The sequence below is a fragment of the Geotrypetes seraphini genome, chromosome 5, assembly GCF_902459505.1.
Source record: "Geotrypetes seraphini chromosome 5, aGeoSer1.1, whole genome shotgun sequence".
In the NCBI taxonomy this organism is placed as follows: Eukaryota; Metazoa; Chordata; class Amphibia; order Gymnophiona; family Dermophiidae; genus Geotrypetes; species Geotrypetes seraphini.
In genome coordinates this window covers 154,992,610-155,013,504 of record NC_047088.1, presented here as the reverse complement: position 1 = coordinate 155,013,504, position 20,895 = coordinate 154,992,610, and the positions used below count along the sequence as shown (strand labels likewise).

The 20,895-nt window shown below is 43.8% G+C and overlaps 1 protein-coding gene across 2 annotated transcripts in view; it reads left to right on the top strand.

Moving 5' to 3' along the window:
• The window catches only part of EHHADH (enoyl-CoA hydratase and 3-hydroxyacyl CoA dehydrogenase), a 105,243-nt gene that overhangs the window by 41,512 nt on the left and 42,836 nt on the right, over window positions 1-20,895 (top strand). For both annotated transcript variants that reach the window (XM_033945547.1, XM_033945548.1), the window contains exon 5: window positions 11,952-12,056. In XM_033945547.1, the coding sequence (XP_033801438.1) occupies window positions 11,952-12,056 (105 nt within the window). The remainder of the gene's footprint in view (window positions 1-11,951; window positions 12,057-20,895) is intronic.

The following is a 20,895-nucleotide window of genomic DNA, read 5'->3' as shown; positions in this document are numbered from 1 at the left end:
TTGTATTGTCCAATAATTATGAATGTATTATGTGGGCTACTTAGGTATAAGCAGGTGTACAAGTTTTAAAAAAGTGCTTCTCCCCATCAAGAATTTAGAAAACTCAAAATTTCATCAATAATGGTTATTTTAACATTCTTCTCTTTTTGTTTAAGTATTCATGAATATTTATTTATTTGATTTCCTAGCCTGTCCTCCCAAAAGAGCCCAGAATCGGTTACAATTGTACACACACAATATTGGTCAAATAAGGACAGACAAACAGATGCTCTTAGTTTTATGGATTCAGTAACAGGGTACATACATAGACAGCAAATCAAATAATTGTTTATTAATATATCAATATATGAAAACATAAAAGTCTTAAAAGGCAAATATAGTATGTTCTAAATTCTGCTCAGAAGCTAGCCCCTTATATGGGGAATTTGGCTTCTTCTTAAACGCAAAGGGATCAGTCACATAAATACATTAACTAGATTAATTATTACAGATGCATAAGTAAGTTTACTCTTCCATGATACTCTTTCACCCCCTGACCATCTAAATGCCTAGTAATATTAAGGTTATAAACTGGTCAGAACCCAAGATATGAGTGACTTACAATTTTTTCCTTTCCAGAAGGGCATTGGTTGCTTGTGGAAGCTCGAGTATTGTTCAAGTTGGGCGTTTTTGTTACAAGGTTTTATATGGTGCAGCCCCTACTTATCTGGCTAATAGTTTTTCCATAGCTACGCACAAATACGGAAAAAAAAACTCATGCTCTGTTCAATTTCCCTTCTGTAAAAGCAGAAATTCCTAAATCACTCTTTAGCATCTCAGGCAGCTTCTCATGAAAAAGAATTTCGATCATTGTTGCTCACAGCTGTTTCTTACAGACATTTTAGGAAACAGCTAAAAGCCTATCTTTTCTCCAAATTCCTGACTAGCTAACTCATTCAAATATACGATTATGTTTAATGTTTATAATCTTTTGTAAACCGCGTAGAACTTTTTGGTAACGTGGTCTATAAGTATAATGTTATGTTATGAGATACACATTTAGTAAAGGAGTCATACCTAGTGTAGTTAATGGTCTTACTAGTTCCAGAAGAATCCTAGCCCAATACTTTTGGCACATTAATAAGTATGGGGTCCATAGCCATTTTAGCATGCGCTAAATGTTAATGCATTCACAGTGCAAGGCCAGCCGAAGGGAGACTGTAGAAGCTGTGCCTAGTCCTGAGCACATGGTAGAAGAGTCCTGAGCACATGGCAGAACAGTGAGCGGAGAGTGTGCTAGCAGGAAGAAGCAGAGAGAGGAGCAGAGAAGGCGGTGCTAGCAGGGGAAGAGGCGAGAGCTAACTCCGCCCACCCCTGACATCACCAGCCAAACTCCCCCCATAAAAGGGGACGAACCAACTGCAGAGAGTCCACAGTGCAAGGCCAGCCGAAGAGAGACTGTAGGAGCTGTGCCTAGTCCTAAGCACATGGTAGAAGAGTCCTGAGCACATGGCAGAACAGTGAACGGAGAGTGTGCTAGCAGGAAGAAGCAGAGAGTGGAGCAGAGAAGGCGGTGCTAGCAGGGGAAGAGGCGAGAGCTAACTCCGCCCACCCCTGACGTCACCAGCCAAACTCCCCCCATAAAAGGGGACGAGCCAACGGCGCGCAGCCGTTCGGCACGCGGCGAAGGCGAGTGGCAAAGGCGCTCGCCTTAGCGAGAGCGCCTTTGCGAAGAGTCTTAAGAAGAGCCAAACTACACAAGACAACGATACCTTAGGGCAACAAGCGGACCTCTCAAACACACTATCCCTTCACCCTAATCGTACAGGCTTTCATACTAACTCACAGACAGCAACCCTCTCAGACATCTCAAACTCTCAGTCTCTCAGACACCCTTATCTTTCAAGCACTAGATACCCCAATCTTCCAACTCTCAGACACCCTAATCTTTCAAAATCTCACACCTGCTCACAGATTTTTCTAATTTTCCTAAATCTCTACTTTACTGACAGGCAGTCCTCAATTACAACTCAGCAATGGCAGGGAGGACAAGAAGCGCGAAGTCTACAATCAAGACCAGTATTCCAGTCGCTATGGGGATCCAGGAAGCGACCATGGACTGCGTGCAGAAGGAGGAGGACCCAGGACGGTGGACAAAGGTCTCTGTGCAGACCGAGACCATCCTCTAGCGCTACACTACAGTCTCTACACAGACAGAGGAGGCCGCACAGCTGGATGGAGATCTCATGCAGGAACTAAGGAGCCTCAGGGAGGAGGTGATACGCCTGAGAAGCATCCGAGAGGACGAGGCCTACATCGACAGAGTCGTCCAGGAGCTGTCCCAAATCACCGAGCAGGCCCATGACAAGTCCATCCTCGAAACGCCCAAATCATCAGCTTTGAAACCAACAATTGGGATACAGGAAATGGCTAGCGGCACTGACTCCTGGCAGCTGGTGACCTCCTCCACGGGCAAACATAGGAGACATCCCCCTTTTTCAATCTCTTCATCTTCTCCTTCTTCTTACAAACAGGGCAGTTATACATCAACCCCTCAACTCACCCTGCGGAACAGATTCCAGATTCTTCAGGAAGGAACTGCCGATGAGGAACAGGAGTAGGAACAGGAGCAGGCCCAACACACAGCTCCATCTCCAGGGACAACTGACCGGCTCCCCCCAAAGAAGCGCAGAGTAATAGTCATCGGGGATTCTATGCTGAGGGGCACCGAGGGACCAATTTGCAGACCGGATATGCAATCTAGGGAGGTCTGCTGTCTGCCTGGAGCCAGGATACGAGATGTCACCGCCAGTCTGGATAGACTACTCACGCCCCGAGACCACTTTCCTATGCTTCTTGTCCACATAGGAACCAACGACACTGCCAGGAACACACCGGAGACCATCACCAGAGACTTTGGAGCACTGGGTGAGAGGCTGAAGTGGACAGGAGCGCAGGTGGTTTTCTCATCAATCCTCCCAGTTAGAGGCAAGGGAAGAGCCAGAGATGAACGTATTCTGAGGACGAACGAGTGGCTACAGGGATGGTGCTGGGATATGAACTTCGGATTCCTAAACCATGGGGAAGCGCTACAAGGTCTTCAGGGACCAGACGGATTCCACCTGACCAGTAGGGGTAAGAACGTCTTCGGACACCGACTAGCCCGCCTGCTTCACAGGGCTTTAAACTAGGTAAGTCGGGGGAGGGTACCCATTCACATATTAGTGCAGAAAGGAATTATCCTGATGAGGTGAGTCGAAACTCCGCTTCCATGTCCAAAGTAAGTACCCACATTGCAAACAGTTTTTTAGGAGTCACACCGACTCGGGTAGGATACGCCTCACAGGGACTTAGCAAACACAAGATATGGAGGGCCATGTATGTCAATGCACACAGTTTAGGTAACAAAATTCTAGAATTGGAGGCTGAAATAAGGAATGCAGACCTAGATGTGGTGGCAATATCTGAAACTTGGTTCACGGACTCACATGAGTGGGATATGGCTATATCGGGCTACAATCTACTTCGTCAGGACAGAGAGGACAGATTAGGAGGGGAGGGTAGCTCTATACATTAAAGAGGACATCAAAACCACCAGAATCACAGATGTCAAGTACACTGGGGAGTCCCTCTGGGTAAACCTGGCAAGAGGCAGAGAAAAATGCCTGTATCTAGGTGTGGTATACAGACCCCCAAGACAACTGGAAGACATGGACGCAGAATTAATTGAAGACATAGAGAATATCACTCTACGAGGAGAAGCTGTACTGCTAGGGGACTTCAATATGCCTGATGCAGACTGGAACTCATTTTCAGCGACAACCATAAGAACATAAGAAATGCCTCTGCTGGGTCAGACCCGAGGTCCATCGTGCCCAGCAGTCCGCTCACGTGGTGGCCCAGCAGGTCCAGGACCTGTGCAGTAATCTTCTATCTATACCCCTCTATCCCCTTTTCCAGTAGGAATTTGTCTAATCCTTTCTTGAACCCCAGTACCGTACTCTGCCCAATTACACCCTCTGGAAGCGCATTCCAGGTGTCCACCACACGTTGGGTAAAAAAGAACTTCCTAGTATTTGTTTTGAATCTGTCTCCTATCAACTTTTCCGAGTGCCCTCTTGTTCTTTTATTATTCGAAAGTTTGAAGAATCTGTCCCTCTCTACTCTCTCTATGCCCTTCATGATCTTGTAAGTCTCTGTCATATCCCCTCTAAGTCTCCTCTTCTCCAGGGAAAAGAGACCCAGCTTCTCCAATCTCTCAGCATATGACAGGTTTTCCATGCCTTTTATCAGACGCGTCGCTCTCCTCTGAACCCTCTCGACTAACGCCATATCCTTCTTAAGGTACGGCGACCAATATTGGACGCAGTACTCCAAATGCGGGCGCACCATTGCCCGATACAACGGCAGGATAACCTCTTTCGTTCTGGCTGTAATACCCTTTTTGATTATACCAAGCATTCTATTTGCTCTCTTAGCGGCCGCTGCACACTGTGCCGTCGGCTTCATTGTCATGTCCACCAATACCCCCAAGTCCCTTTCCTGGGTACTCTTATTCAATAATATCCCTCCCATTGTATAGTTGTACCAGCGGTAGCAGGAGGCTCTTAACCTCCATAAAGGGAGCACGTCTCAAACAAATGGTAATGGATCCCACTAGGTCCCAGGCGATCCTCGACCTGGTACTCACCAACTGGGAAAGCGTCTCAGAGGTCTCAGTAGGAGATACGCTAGCCTCCAGCGACCACAACATAGTATGGTTCAACCTTAGGAAAGGCTTCCTTAGATGAAACACGAAAACAAAGGTACTCAATTTCCTGGGCACAGACTTCGCAAGCATGGGAGATTTCGTCCATCGGACGCTGCAGGACCAAGCGGAGACCGATGATGTAGAAGCTAAGTGGGTAACACTGAAATCAACCATACATGAAGCAACTAGCCGCTTCATAAAATCAGTAAATAAACGACAAAAAAACAATAAACCCCAATGGTTCACCGCGGAGATCTCGCACCTCATTAAGGAGAAGAAAAAAGCGTTTCTCTCCTACAAGCGTACGGAGAAAAGAGAGGCAAAGGTAGAATATAGGACCAGGTCTACAGCGGTCAAAATGGCAGTTAGGGAGGCAAAACTTCGAGTGGAAGAAATTCTGGCAAAAAACATTAAAAAGGGGGACAAATCCTTCTTCAGGTATATTAGTGACAGAGAAAGGAACACAGGCGGGATAGTACGCCTTAGAAGTCCGGACGGAAGTTACGTGGAAGCAGATTCCGATAAAGCCGAACTACTGAATGAATACTTCTGCTCAGTCTTCACCTGTGAGGCACCAGGACACGGTCCGCAGTTGAAGGCAACACAAAGCACAGAAGACCCATTTCAGAATTTTGAGTTCACACCAGGTGAAGTTTACAGTGAACTGGCAAGACTCAAGGTGAACAAAGCCATGGGACCAGACAATTTGCACCCAAGAGTGCTCAGAGAATTGAGCGATGTCCTGGCGAAACCGTTGGCTGAGCTATTCAATCTCTCCCTAAGTAAGGGAAAAGTTCCCCTGGACTGGAAATTAGCTAATGTCGTTCCTCTGCATAAAAAGGGTTGCAGGGCAGAGGCTGCAAATTATAGATCGGTGAGTCTCACATCAATAGTGTGCAAACTCATGGAAACACTAATTAAAAGCAAATTGGACACGATCTTGAATGAAGGGAATCTTCGGGATCCCAGTCAGCATGGATTCACCAAGGGTAGGTCCTGCCAATCTAATCTCATCAGCTTCTTTGACTGGGTAACAAGAAAGTTGGACTTGGGAGAGTCTTTGGACGTCGTGTACCTGGACTTCAGTTAAGCTTTTGACAGTGTCCCACACCGCAGGCTGCTAAGCAAGATAGAATCGATGGGGTTAGGAGAGACACTAACTGCATGGGTCAATGATTGGCTGAGTGGCAGACTTCAGAGGGTGGTGGTTAATGGTACCCTCTCTAAAACATCGGAGGTGACCAGTGGAGTGCCGCAGGGCTCGGTCCTGGGTCTACTCCTTTTCAACATATTCATAGGGGATCTGACTCAAGGGCTTCAAGGTAAAATAACACTATTCGCCGATGACGCCAAACTATGTAATATAGTAAGTGAATGCAATTTACAATGTAATGCAATGTAATGCATTACATTGCAATGTAATGTAATGCAATGTAATGTAATGCAATGTAATGCAATGCAATGTAATGCAATGCAATGTAATGCAATGCAATGTAATGCAATGCAATGTAATGCAATGTAATGCAATGTAAGCAGGACCTGCTTACATTGGAAAGTTGGTCCTCAACCTGGCAGCTAGGCTTCAATGCTAAAAAATGTAAGGTCATGCACCTCGGAAGCGGAAATCCATGCAGGACGTACTTCTTGAACGGAGAAACTTTAACTAGGACTTCAGCAGAACGAGATTTAGGAGTAATCATCAGTGCAGACATGAAAACTGCCAATCAAGTGGAGAAGGCTTCATCTAAGGCAAGGCAAATATTGGGTTGTATCAATAGAAGTTTCATCAGCCGAAAGCCTGAAGTCATAATGCCGTTGTACAGGGCCATGGTGAGACCTCATCTGGAGTACTGTGTGCAATTCTGGAGGCCACATTACAGTAAAGATGTGCGCAGAATTGAATCGGTTCAGCGGACAGGATGATCTCGGGGCTCAAGGGTCTCTCGTATGAAGAGAAACTGAACAAATTGCAGCTCTACATTCTCGAGGAACGTAGGGAGAGGGGAGACATGATCGAAACATTTAAGTACCTCACGGGACATGTCGAAGTGGAAGATGATATTTTCTTTCTCAAGGGACCCTCGGCCACAAGAGGGCACCCGTTCAAACTCAGGGGTGGAAAATTTAATGGCGACACCAGAAAGTATTTCTTCACAGAGAGAGTGGTTGATCATTGGAACAAGCTTCCAGTGCAGGTGATCGAGGTAGACAGCATGCCAGACTTTAAGAATAAATGGGATACCCATGTGGGATCCCTACGAGGGTCAAGATAAGAAAATTGGGTCATTAGGGCATAGACAGGGGGTGGGTAAGCAGAGTGGGCAGACTTGATGGGCTGTAGCCCTTTTCTGCCGTCATCTTCTATGTTTCTATTCATAGACTATAATGGACGCGTTAGCGCTTAGCACGCGCTAAAACGGCTAGCATGCCTTAGTAAAAGGACCCCTATATTTGTAATATTTAGTTTTTTTTATTAAATATTTAAATAAAAAATGGAATTCTAGAGAAGCAGTGTCAAAAATCAGTACAACAGCTGTTTATATCGGGCCCACTGAGTGCTTAGAAATTCTTTGTTCTATCTCTGCCAGTAAAACATTTTCTGTTCTTTGCCTTTCCAAATAGTGGAAAGTTTACAATTCTTCACCTGTCCAAACAGTTTGCAACCCTTCTCCCCTGCCCACATTCTATCATTAACCTTTATTTTATGATTTATATGTTGCTGCCAGGTATACTGCAGTCATCCTATTTCTTAAGCTAGGTTATAAAGTCTGTTTGCTTTGACCAGGCATGGTCAAGGTCTCAGCAGTTTTTCCAGGGCTTTCTCACATGACACGAGCTGTCCTCTTGAAATGCTCACTCTCTGAATACCTATAAAGCTTTGGGATTCCTTCGGCCCTAGAAAGAAAAACACAGGCCCGTAACACTGTATTATCACTCAGTAGATGCCCTTATTCTTCTATTATATAAAACTGTATGGGTGCCTAAGACACCTACTTGCCCTCTTAAACTAGGTGCTTCCTTTGAAGCCTTTCGGAAGGAGAAGCAGTGCTTTATGTGGAGAAATGTTTCTTATAGAACTGAGCATGCTATATATGTCGAGTTAGGATAAAAACTTGTACTGTAACTATAGCAAATTATAATTTATTAACTGTATATCAGGGATGCCCACACTTTTTTGGCTTGCGAGCTACTTTTAAATTGACCAAGTCAAAATGATCTACCAACAATAAAATTTAAAAAATCACAAAGCACACTGTACACAGAGACAATGTTAATTAACATTTATATTCGGGGGGGGGGGGGGGGTTCAAAGAGGTCAAGGCAGATGACTTTAAAATATGCAGTGTTACCTCAGTAACAACTATACAAAAATAGACAAATATACCCCCTCCCTTTTTACTAGTGTTTTTTAGCGCAGGGAACTACGCTGAATGCCCCGTGCTGCTCTCGACACTCATAATCTCCCTGCACTAAAATACGTTACTGCGGTTTAGTAAAAGGGGGCCATAGTGCAAAATATAGATAGCAGATATAAATTCTCTAAATGGACACATTTTGATCACTAAATTGAAAATAAAATCATTTTTCCTACCTTTGTTGTCTGGTAATTTCATGAGTCTCTGGTTGCACTTTCTTCTGACTGTGCATCCAATATTTCTTTCCTTTTTCTGCCTCCTGCATGCTTTGTCTCCTCCAGACCTCATTCTATTCCCCAACCAACATCTCAGTCCTTCCATGAGTCCAACTTTTTCTTCCTCTCTCCCTGCCTGCCCCCTGCCACCCGACACACTCCATTCCCTCCCCCAACTTTTTCTTCCTCTCTCCCTGCCCCCTCCCCTTTCTTTCTTTCTCTCTCTCTCTCCCTGCCCCCTTTCTTTCTTTCTCTCTGTCTGCCTTTCTTTTTGTCTCCCTGCCCCCCTTTCTTTCTTTCTGTCTCCCTGTCTGTCTTTCTGTGTCCCTGTTCTGCCTCCCTGTCTTTGTCTCCCTGTCTTTCTTTCTCCCTGTCTGTCCTTTCTTTCTCCCCAAGCCACCGTCGGGGCTTTTGTCTGGGAACAGGCCCCCAAGCCACTGCCGACATCTGGGAACAGGCCCCCAAGCCGCCGAGTTCTCCCTGTTTCCCGATGCTGCAACAGGCCAGCAGTAACTACAGAAGCGCCGTGCCTACCAGCCTTCCCCCCAACGTCAATTCTGACATCGGAGGGGGTAGGGGAAGGCCAGTGGCCCGGCGCTTCTGCAGTCGCAGCTGGCCTGTTGTGGCGTCAGGGAACAGGGAGAATGCAAAGGCAACGCGAGTCTATCGCGGAGCCTGGGATGGGCTCCACGATCGACTCGTGTTGCCTTTGCGATCTACTGGTCGATCGTGATCCACCTTTTGGGCACCCCTGCTATATATTATGTATGTTAACCTGAAACCCTGTCTGAGCTTTTTGGGGAGAATGTGATAGAAAATTATAACTGTAAAGTTATAAGCATGTAGTCTGTACACATGACAATGCATCACTGTTCCCGGGGATGGGGATGTTAGGTTGTGGAGGGTTTTGCATTTATATGCAGAATTTAGAAAATATACTTTTGTGCACATAATTAACCCTGAAAATGTGTGTGCATTAAAGAAAAGGCATGAATATAAGTCCAAAAATTATTTTGGAGTCATTTTCAGAGCAGAATGACAGGTATACTTTCTCTTTCAAAATTCACAAAAGTATGTGAATACTTTTAGTGCATGCTACACAGAGTTATAAACCTATCTCCTAAGACACAGCACTTCTCCGTATTCGCGGTTTTAGCATTCGCGGTTTCGATTATTCACGGTTTTTAGCTTGCTGGCTCCTCCATCCAAATTACATCAGCTTGCATAGAGAAAATCGCTGATTCCAAGCGTTTACAGAGAAAATCGCCAATTCCCAGCACTTTGTTCACCGTGTTTTGCCTCTCAGAAACAGGCCAGGTCTCCCACTATGTTATTTGCGGTTTCACCAGTTTTAATAGAAAACAGCAAATAACATATAAAGTTATTCGTGGTTTTCCAGTATTGCGGTTCTGTTAATCCCCTATCACAGCGAATACGGAGGGAGAAGTGTAGTGCATGGCTAGATGCTCTAATACTGTACTACATAGCTTTACTGCATCAGTACTCGCTTCCAGTTCTCAAGGGCCGGATCAGGGTTTCAGGTTGTTCCAGGAGTTCTCAACCATGTCCTTGGTATACCCACAATGAATGTGTATGAGATAAATTTGCATGCTTTGCTTCCATCGTATGCAAACATACCTCGTGCATATTCATTGTGGTTCTCATGAAAACCTGACTGGCTAGGTGTGTCCAAGGACTGGGTTGAGAACCCTATAGAAATAATTAATAGTAGTAGTAGAACCCTTGGGCTGTTCTAATGAATAAACATAAGCAAGGTTTACCTACAATGGAGGTATTATACGTACATGTGGTTTCCTGCATATTCATAAGGGCTATCCTAAAAAGCTAGTCCACATCTGTTTGAGACCTACAAGGACCATCAATGAACACTGCTTTAGTCTCTGAGGTAAAATGATTTGTTAAAAGTGAAATTTACTTGTGTACTTAAAGGGAGCACTCTATAAATCCCAATAAATAAAGAAAAGAAGATGGCTACTTTAATCTGTACAATACTACCAGGTATATGCATACCATAGAACTTGCATAAGTGTGTACATCTAAATGATGGAGGTGTGCACCTAACTTGTACTGCTCTAGAAGTTTCTATATATGCTTAAGTGCCAAGTCCTGGATTCTATCTCTGGTGCCAAACTTGGGTGCACTGCTGAAATACGTGTGCAACGTAATTGATTCAAGAGCCATTAACAATCAATAATTGAGTGCTAACATTCAATTATTGAGGTTAATTGGCAACAATTACAATTTGCACCTGCATCTGGCTGCATGCTCTTCTGTAGTACAGGGTGCCTAAATCCCAAAAGGTGTGGCCATGGTAGGGGCATAGGTATATCGGGGGCATTCCCAAAAATTGGACATGTTCATACTGAATGCCCAATTCGAGCGCCAGCATTTACACCAGGTTTCAGCAGGCATATGTCTGGCGCCCAAAGTTATGCCCAGGAATTGGCCCAAAGTGCAATTCTATAAAGAGTGTGTGCCTTTTATCGAATCACTCTTAGCGTGGGTCTTTTCCAGCACCCAATTTTGAACATTTATTGCAGGGGTAGGGAACTATGGTCCTCGAGAGCCATATTCCAGTCGGATTTTCAGAATTTCCCTAATGAATATGCATTGAAAGCAGTGTATGCAAATAGATCTCATGCGTATTCATTGGGGAAATCCTGAAAACCCGACTGGAATACGGCTCTCGAGGACCGGAGTTCCCTACCCCTGATTTATAGAATCTGGCCCTTTATTTGCAGAGAAAAGAGGTAGTTTTATTTTATTTATAGAACTTTCTATATACCACTTTACTAACTGAACCATTTATACCGGTTTATACTCGTATTTAAAAAATTTTAAAATATAAACACGGAAAGCAAGGACAAATACTATATTTAAATCACTAGCATTTAAGGGACAGGGATTAGGACTTGTATACCGCCTTTTTGTAGTTAAATAACCAACCACATTCAAAGCGGTTTACATACAGGTACTTCAAGCATTTTTCCCTATCTGTCCTGGTGGGCTCACAATCTCTTTAATGTACTTGGGGCAATGGAGGATTAAATGACTTCCCCAAGGGTCACAGGGAGCAGGGCAGGGTTTGAACCCACAACTTCAGGGTACTGGGGCTGTAGTTCTAACCACTATGCCACACTCTGTTACAACACAGCATCTAGTAACTTGGGTGCGGCTTTTTTGTGTTAAGTTTACACTTAGGGATGGAAGGATATGATGGGATTATTTTTCATGAAAACGGTATAGTATAGAGAATATTATGATGAGAATTGCTATGATTGTTTTAATCAGCACACAACATCTTAACAAAAACAGTTCCACATACTAGTATTTTCTGGCCAAGACTGGCTAATAAAGAGAGAGGTTTTTTTTGTTGTGCTTTTGCTTTTTTAAAATTTGGTTTTGGGGTTTTTTTCCATGGTAAAGGCTGCTCTGTGATCACTTACCTTGCATAACTGCTTTGATTTTTGTTGCAGAAGGCAATTCTGCCAGGTGTTGATATTAGATTGCAGAAAATCGCATATACAAAGTCTTAGACTCACATGACATCTTCCTTTCTTCTTATTCCAGGAAAGTATGTGCCAGCCAGGGAAGCGCTAAAACTGGGCATTGTAGATAAAGTTGTGGGTGAGAATACAGTTGATGAAGCAATCCGACTAGCCAAGAAAGTTATAGGTAAGAAAGGAGCTGCAAAAAATGTGCCAGTTCTGCTGTAAATGACTGCATGAACCAAAGCCAGGATATTCTCTTTGGTAGCAATGGTGTCCATTTAAAGCATTCCATCCCTCAGAATGCTAGCAAATGGGAGACTGAAGACTCTGAAAATAATATAAATCTGTTAGTTTTAACACCAGACCATTATGTATCTAACACAGTACAGTGGTGCCTCACACAACGAACTTAATTCGTTCCAGGAGCAAGTTTGTTATGCGAAAAGTTCGTTATGTGAAACGCGTTTTCCCATAACAATACATGTTAAAAAAAATAATTCGTTCTGTAGCATAAAATATGCTAAGATGACATAAAAAAAGATAAATTTATCTTGTTAGAGCTGGTGTTAGACACAACTGGGGACTGCAAAGTCCAGGCAGAGGCTTACGGCTCTCTTTGACCAGGGGGGACAGTTGCCCTAGTTGCACTACCCTAACCCTATTCCTGCTATGTGTGACTGTGGTATTCTGTTAGCATGATATAGAGGGGATATATGTGAAGGGGAGGGGAGACAGGGGTTTTGTTGATCCTTGCTGTGTATTATAATCACCCCCCACATACTCCCCAGTACCTTTTTTAATTCCTCCCATCTTTCCCAGCCAGTGGCGTACAGGCCAGAAGCGCAGAGATCAGGAGCAATTCCTCTGCACGCCTGTGTGGGCCCATGCCGATCTCCGAATGGCTGCAGTTAGTTCTTGTGAGTCCCGCGAGAGCTGGCTGCAGTTAGTTCTTGTGAGTCCCACGAGAGCTGACTGCAGCCATTCAGAGATCAGCGCAGGCCCAGGCAGTAGCACAGAAGGCTTGCTCTTGATCTCTGTCTGCGCTTCTGGCTGGGAAATTTGCTAGACCACCAGTTCGAGTGAGCGGGTGAGATTAAAGTTGCAGCAGTGGTGGCTTTTTTAAAAAAATATGTGGCGGCGGGGGGAGGTTTAAAAATATGCGGTGGCGGCAGAGGCTTAAAAATATGCAGCAGCGGCGGCAGGGGGGTTTAAAATATGTAGCGCCACTGCACAGGGAGCCAGGCGGAGAGAGGGCAGTTAAGCGATGCAGCTCGGGCGACTTCGTTGTGTGAAACGAAGTTCGTTATGGGAAGCAAGACCTGAAGTTCGTTGTGCGCAGCGTTCGCTGTGCGAGGCGTCCGTTATGCGAGGCACCACTGTAATTCTCAAACCTTGGGGCCACCAACTAATCGTGTTTCAGGACGTCCCTACTGAACATGCATTAGATAGATCTGCCTATAATGGGAGATAGTCAGCATGCAGATCTCTCATATGCATATTCAATAGGGATATCCTGAAAAACGACTGGCTGGTGTTCCTCAGGTCAGGTTTGACAACGACTGTGTTAGATAACCTGAGCTAAAGCCAGGAAAGAGTTAGATGTAAGGAGACAGGTTTGAGAATCATCAGTCTAACATTCATCTTACATCATGAAATTTTTAGTTCTTTTTTTATTTGCAAGTTGGAAGTTTCTTGTTATGTGTTTTGCTTCTATGGTCCAATAAAACGACAAAGTAAAGCCATCAGAAACCTTTCCACCATCCCATACAAGTTAATTTCTTAGCTTATTTATATATTTTAAAAAATAACTAATAGTTTTGCTTTTATTTAGTCAATATGACACTTGTTGGCTGTGCAAAAATTCTGCCCAGAAGGGCACCTGTGCATGTCATGGTCAGGGTTTGTGCTGCTTGGGTACTTTTTCCTTTTTCATTGCTCTCCTTCCTGAAAATCTAGCTTTGCATTACTGAGTTCATTGGATTTCTATTTCCTTTATTTCTTTGATTTTGTTTGACTCGTTTCATTTATCTGAAATAAATAAACAACAAAACAAATAGATTTTAAAAATGGGGGAAAAACAATAAAAGGGGCTGCAACTACCCAATCTGTCTTTGAGTACTTCCGTCTCCTCATTTTACCCCATCTATGGGATCTCCAAAATTCAAGGAGGGGCAGCAGTGATCCCCTGTTGCTTCTGCCTGGCTGGTGCAGGTTTCAACTTGAAAGAGCCTTCCGGTGTGACAAGGTGCACTGGGAATTACTTCTGATCCCTTTGGATTCCAGAGATCCCACAGGTCTGAGTGGAAGTGCCTTCAGGGCTTAATTTGCGGTGAGGGTAAACTGAGCTAGAGCACTAAGGAGAAGGGCAAGGCTGGACTGGCTTGGTGTACAGGAACCAAATGTTACCGTAATATTTTTTTCATTCATTTTGAAAATAAAATGAGACTAAAGCACATACCTTGTATTTATCAGTACATTCATATCAAAATCCATCTAGGGTACTTTATTGGAAAATTACTCAGTTCTAGGCTGGTGACTTTAGCCAGTACTGGTTTTGATCTTACAACCCAAAGCAGTGTGCAATTTGTAGAGCCTTATCTTACAAATTCCATAACACACCAGGTCAGAAAACCAGAACTGTCCCAAAATCTCCAGCCTGGAATGGGATAACTTGGCATCTCTGGGTTTTATCATTGAGCACGTAAATGAGAACTGACTGGCATGTCAATCAGCTCCCCTAGCAACATTGGCGAGGCAGTGAGTGAGTTTTCTTGTTTCATTATTCTCATGGAGGGCATAGCTCACAAGTAATGTACTGCCCTGTCCACCTGCGAAGTCTGGAGAATAGGTCTTAGTGTTTTGTGGAGTAGATCAAAAAAATGCATTGCTACCTGGGGTCTGATCAAAGCCCATGTTTCGTTCTTCAGACAGTATTAGAGCTCATACACATATCCTATAATGTAGTTTTTTACAGACCTGTAGTCTCTGCAGTACATCAGTTTTATGCTGGGTGAAAATATGTCTCCCAACTTGTATAATTTTAACAGGCTAATTCATTTCAGCAGTAACCCAGTTTAGCCAGCTACACATCAGCTTTCACCAGTAATTTGGAATTTTTGTTCTTATATATTTACAATGTACAAACTCCTTTACTGATCCTACATTATTTTTGAAGTGTTGTACAACATTCAAGAAACAGAACAGTTAATAAAAAAATCAAAACAGCCCAAAAGAAAAAAAAAAAAAAGTGTAAACTTTAGTATGCTGTTTCAGCTTTTTTTGTGAATTCCAAACCTCATTCTGGCACTCCAGTAGCGTTTCTCTGTATATTTCAAGCCTCATGCTGGTGCTCCAATAGCTTCTCTCTGTGCGTTCCAAGACTCATTCTGGTGTCACCATCTACTTTTTTCTGCAGGTGTTTTAGAGTGCTTTGTTGTAATCCCCCATGACCATCTGTTAGTTTTTTTGCTGCCCCAGCGTCATTAGCATTGGCTGGGGGGATGCGGTGACATGACACACTGGGGCCGAGGACGTGCCGAGCCGCCATCACTATGCTGAGGGAGACAAAGGATATAGTAACATTCAGTGTAGGGTTACCAGAGGTCTGGATTTCCCTGGACATGTCCAGGCTTTGAAAAGCTTCCAGCTGGCAGCGACGACGGGATGGCATCTGCGCATGCACAGATACAACGCATGACATCACGCGCATGCGTGTGACATCATCGTGTTACACCAGCACTTGCGCAGATGCCCTCTCGACAAACGAACAGGTTGAGGGGGCAAGGATGGAGGCAGAATAGGACGCGACACAGGTGGAACGGGATAGGGCCAGGCAGAACTGGGCAAACCTGGGTCCAGATTTTCATTCTGGACAATCTGGTAACCCTGATTCAGTGTATCTGGGTTTAAAAAGGTTTGGTAAAGTTCCTGGAGGAAAAGTTCATAATCTGCTATTAAGATAAAAATAGGATAAGCAGTTACTTATTCTTGGGATTGATGAGCATAGCTTCTTATTACTATTTGTCTACTTCTGGATTAGCCACTATTGAAAGCAGGATACTGAGCTAGATGGACAATTGTTCTGACTATGGCTATTCTTATGTTCTTATATAACATTACCCCCCCCCTTTACAAAGCTGCATGGCAATGGCACTGAAGTCCATTAGATGCACTTTTCCCCCCCCAAAAGTGGGTGGAAATAAGGGTGCATCTTATGGAACGAATACCCAAAGCGCCCCCCTGTTACATTATTTTAATACTGCCACCCTCCCTTGCTTACTGACCCTCTTCCTCCTCCTCCCGCCCCCCTGCACATACCTTTTTTTAACTTCTGGTGCCTTCACTCGCTGAGAGTGACGCACAAGGCTGGCTGGCTGTCTTGTCCCTGCCACTTCCCCGAGAACGGACGTCAGACGTGGCAGCCTCCTCTTCTGTTCTCTCGCAGCATAGCGGCGCACCAGGCTGCCTGCCTGGTCCCGTGCCACTTGCCGCGAGAACCCTATGCCCTGTCCCTTCCTGCCCTGACCCGGCTTACCACTAGACCACCAGAGGGGGACAGGGTGCAGAGCTTGGCAAGGAGTGTGGGGTTGGGTGCAGAGCCTAGCAGGGAGAATTTGGTTCAGAATGTTTTTTTTCTTTTTTTCATCTCTAAATCTAGGGTGCGTCTTATGGTCAGGTGCGTCTAATGGAGCGAAAAATACAGTAGATCAACTTTTTTCTGTTAGGTAGATATTTGAAGAGAGGATAAAATGTAGAAAGAGAACCATTGCAATATTCATTGACTTAAAAAGAGCCTTTGGCAGCATCTGTAGGCAATCTATGAGGCGGTGCTGAAAAGTTCTAGCAAACCAACTAACTTCCTAAATGCTGAGCAATATTTTGCCACTGTAGCTGAAAATAGTGTTATTTTATTTGTTAAGTGCCAACATGCAGAAATGAAATTCTATGTTTTGACATTATGTTTCAGATCATTGATTGAACCATATTCACATCATTCTCTTCTTGGTCGGGCTGAGAACTTTTCAGCACCCCCTTGTATGTGGCAAGCACTTTGGATGACTAGAATCCCACAGAAAGTAGTCTGAATTATTTATGCCTTCTATGATTATAGACCCTGCATCTTAAAATACATGACAAAAACTCCAACAGCTTCATTGCCCAAACGGGTACAAGACAAATATGTGTGCTGCAGTGGCATACCTAGCATATGTGACACCCGGGGCCCATCATTTTCTGACACCCCCCCATCTATATGAAAAATATTATTTTTAGTAACAATCCACACGTCACACAAGAGTGTACCTAGGAAAAGGCAGCATCTTACATACTGCAGTGAGCAGTACAACATCAGTACACCCATTGTAAAACTAAACAAGGCTGACTAGTACAGATCAATCCTGCACAGTCAATCCTAACAGAAACCATGTCTTTCGAACACAGAACACAGAAAACACCTTTGCCTAGTATGGAATATGTAATCACAAACAAACCCCTCCCCCTTTTACAAAACTGTAGTGCGGTTTTTAGCCACGATGGTAACAACTCATAGAATTCTGAGCATTGGAGCTGTTACCACCACGGCCGGCACTAAAAAATGCTCTACGGTTTTGTAAAAAGGGATAAAATAGAAATTCGTAGACAAAGGTTAAATTGAACCACCAAGAAGCTGGACTCTGCATACAATGCAACACCACAGAAACAGCATCTCTCCTAAAGCAAAAAATTAAATAAATAGAAAATTTATTTCTACCTTGTCTTCTCTGGTTTCTGCTTTATTCATCTTCTTGTCACTCTCTTCATTTCATCCACTGAACCCAATTCCAAACAGTATCCTTTCCCCTTATATCTCTCTCCCCTTTTCCTGCACACTAATTCCATCAGCATCTGCCCCCTTTCTCTCCCTCCACCACCCTTTCATACCACCCTGCTCCCTTTCTCTCCTTCCACCACCCTTCCATACCACCCTGCCCCCTTTCTATCCCTCCACCACCCTTCCATACCACCCTTCCCCCTTTCTCTCCCTCCACCACCCTTCCATACCACCCTGCCCCTTTTCTCTCCCTCCACCACCCTTCTATGTTCCTTTCTCTCTCCCTCCAAATCAGCAAGGTCCTGTGATGACTACATCTGCCGTCTCTGCTCCGGAAGACATAAGTGACTTTGGAGGGGGTGGACCGGCAGACGCAGGGAGTTGCGGAAAGGTCCCGCGATGGCTGCAGCTGCCGGTCCACCCCCCTCCGATATCACTTACATCTTCCTGAGCAGAGTCAGCAAACGCAGTCATCGCAGGACCTTCCTGCACTTCAGCGCGGCTGCCAACTCTGCTCCAGAATAAGTACGACAGCCGTGCTGAGGTGCATATCCAATTGTAGAGCAGTGCAGGAGGTTGAGGACCCGGCCGGCTGTGCACCCCCTTAGGGCGTGCACCCGGGGCTGTCTGCCCCCCACCCCCACCCTGCCCTTGGTATGTCACTGGTGTGTTGTCACTGCTGCTATTCAGTGTGGTCATTAATTGGCTTGTGAAGCGAAGCTCGGCTGGTTTTCTGAGCATGGAATGTGGTGCGGGTGGCTGACATTTACTGATGCAAGATATGCTATTGATATTTTTTCATGGAAGAATTAGAATCCAAGGCCCAAGAGCTGCTTGATATAATCATAGAAGGAACATGAAAGCTGAAGCTACAGATCAAATAAAGTGCAAGGAGCTAGACAATTTGAAAGTAAAACTGCTAGCCTTTGATGAACCAGTAGACCAAGTGAAGGAATTTAAATATCTAGCATTGGTGATCTTGACCTCAAAATTGCTGCAACTGCTGATCTTGCTAGCACCCAAGCAGCATTCACTGGTTTAAAATGGTACCTGTGAAAGAAGACAAAGATGAGAATTTGTAATTGCCATAGACCAGGGGTAGGCAGTGCATGCAAATCCATCTCATGCATATTCATTGTGGATATCCTGAAAACCTGACCTGGACTGGAATTGCCTACCCCTGCCATTCTTCTGTATGCATCAGAAACATGGACATTGTTAGCTGAGGAGTTATGCAAACTGGAATGTTCCAGATGAAATGATAGTACACTGTTTTTGGCATCTCGCTGCTCAACCACTGGTACAGTGAAACCATTTGAGAAATTTGCAACAAATAATTCACAGTGGAAGAAGAGAGAAGATGCTCAAGCCTCCACTTGTTTGGCCATGACTGCTGAGTGGGTCATTATGATAAATCAAGGATGAAGCAAAATGCTTCACATCTGCACAAATGAGTTTTACTGCAGTTGCTCAGGACTGACCACCAGAAGAGACTCACTACAGATGCACTTGTTATGGCCACCACAGCACCTGTGTCACTGTCCTACCAATAAACGACTCGTGGTAGAGCAGGGGTGTCCAACCTGCATGTGGCCCTGTGAAGTATTTTGTGCAGCCCCGGTCGAAGGCGATGCAGTGTTTTCCTCTGCTTCCCCTGGGTGTTTACCGACTTGCCGCAGCATTTGTGCAGCCCCAGAAACATTTTTTTCGGCCAATGCGGCCCAGGGAAGCCAAAAGGTTGGACACCGCTGTGGTAGAGCATTGAGGCCCAGATTCTTAAAACTTTAATGTGGTCGCTAAACTGGTTTCCAATGGTTTAGCCTGCACACATCTTATTTATTTATTTATAAAATTTCTATACCATATTTGCCCAAAACGGTTTACAAGGAGTTACATACATAAAATATTAAAGATCAATACAAATAAGAACAAAAGCAGGCGGATTATCAAAACGGTTTATCTCTGCCTTTACCATGCCACCTCTGCTGCTTCAGCTGATGCCTCCAGGTCGTCTTAATACTTTTGCGTGCCAGAATTTACAAGGGCTTCATTTCGGCCCACATGGGCAAAGTTGCTGACTTCTTAAAGCCCACTCCTCCTTTCAGCCCATATGGGCAGATTCTGTCCCTGAATTTAAAATCTGTGGGAGAATTTATAACTCAATTTTTTGGGTGGAAATTTTGTATTGTGCAGCATTCTCTCAGGAATACCCTTTAAAGTATGATAGTTGTGTAGAATCGTGCATTTAGAGTAATTTGGTTTTGTGGTAGGCAGTTTGATTTCATTGATCCTAAGTGGGAACTATAGTGTTTCAAAATTTGGCTTTGTTTTTTTAAATCAAGAAATGAAGAATATGAATTGAACTATAGAGTTCCTGTGATGAGTCGATCTGTTAAAGGAAAATCCTTTAGGGGGTGATATTGTGCTGTGTATGTATAAATGTCTCTGGATGCTGAACTAGGTAGCTTTGTGAAGATAAATACAAGTTTATCTCTTTGTGTCAGTTTTTATCTATTTTTTCCCAGAGAGATTTTTGGAATAGAAGGGAATAAGAGCAGAGAATTTAATTGCTCTCTATTTAGAGAAGTTGCAGTAAAAACTTTTCTCTGCTCTGCCTGAGAAAATAATTTAAACTACCTTATTTACAAATAAGTGATTAACAGGTATTAACAGAATGGTATATACAGTATTGAATCAAAATGCAAGAGTTTTAACTATAGAAAAACAAAAGTGAAGCAAATCTATAACAAACTACAAAAAATATATTTGCCTATGAAATACATGAGGAGGAAATACCTCGGATTTTATAGCTTTGATGCTTTAATAATCCAACACTGTAAATTATAATCAAAATTATTTACAACGTAGTGGCTGGCTATTCTTAGTTTTGAAGTAGCAGTCTCCAAACCTTATACTATACTTCAAATTCAGTTCTAACAACTGCCCCATTTTTGCCTAATGCTGTTTGAAGGGTTAATATTGCTTCCAGAGCACTATATCTCAAAACAACAATGAACTTTTCACTGTATCTGGATGTCTTCATTTCCCTAATTTCACAGTAAAACTATTATGAATTATTTGCTGTTAGCAGTTCTGTTACATTCCAGAAACAGAGAAATAAAACATGTCCCTGTTTATAGACGGATACTGGATAGTTGAGGCTTAAAGGCAGGTAGGTATTTTGGGAGGTGGTGTAATTACATTACATTACAGA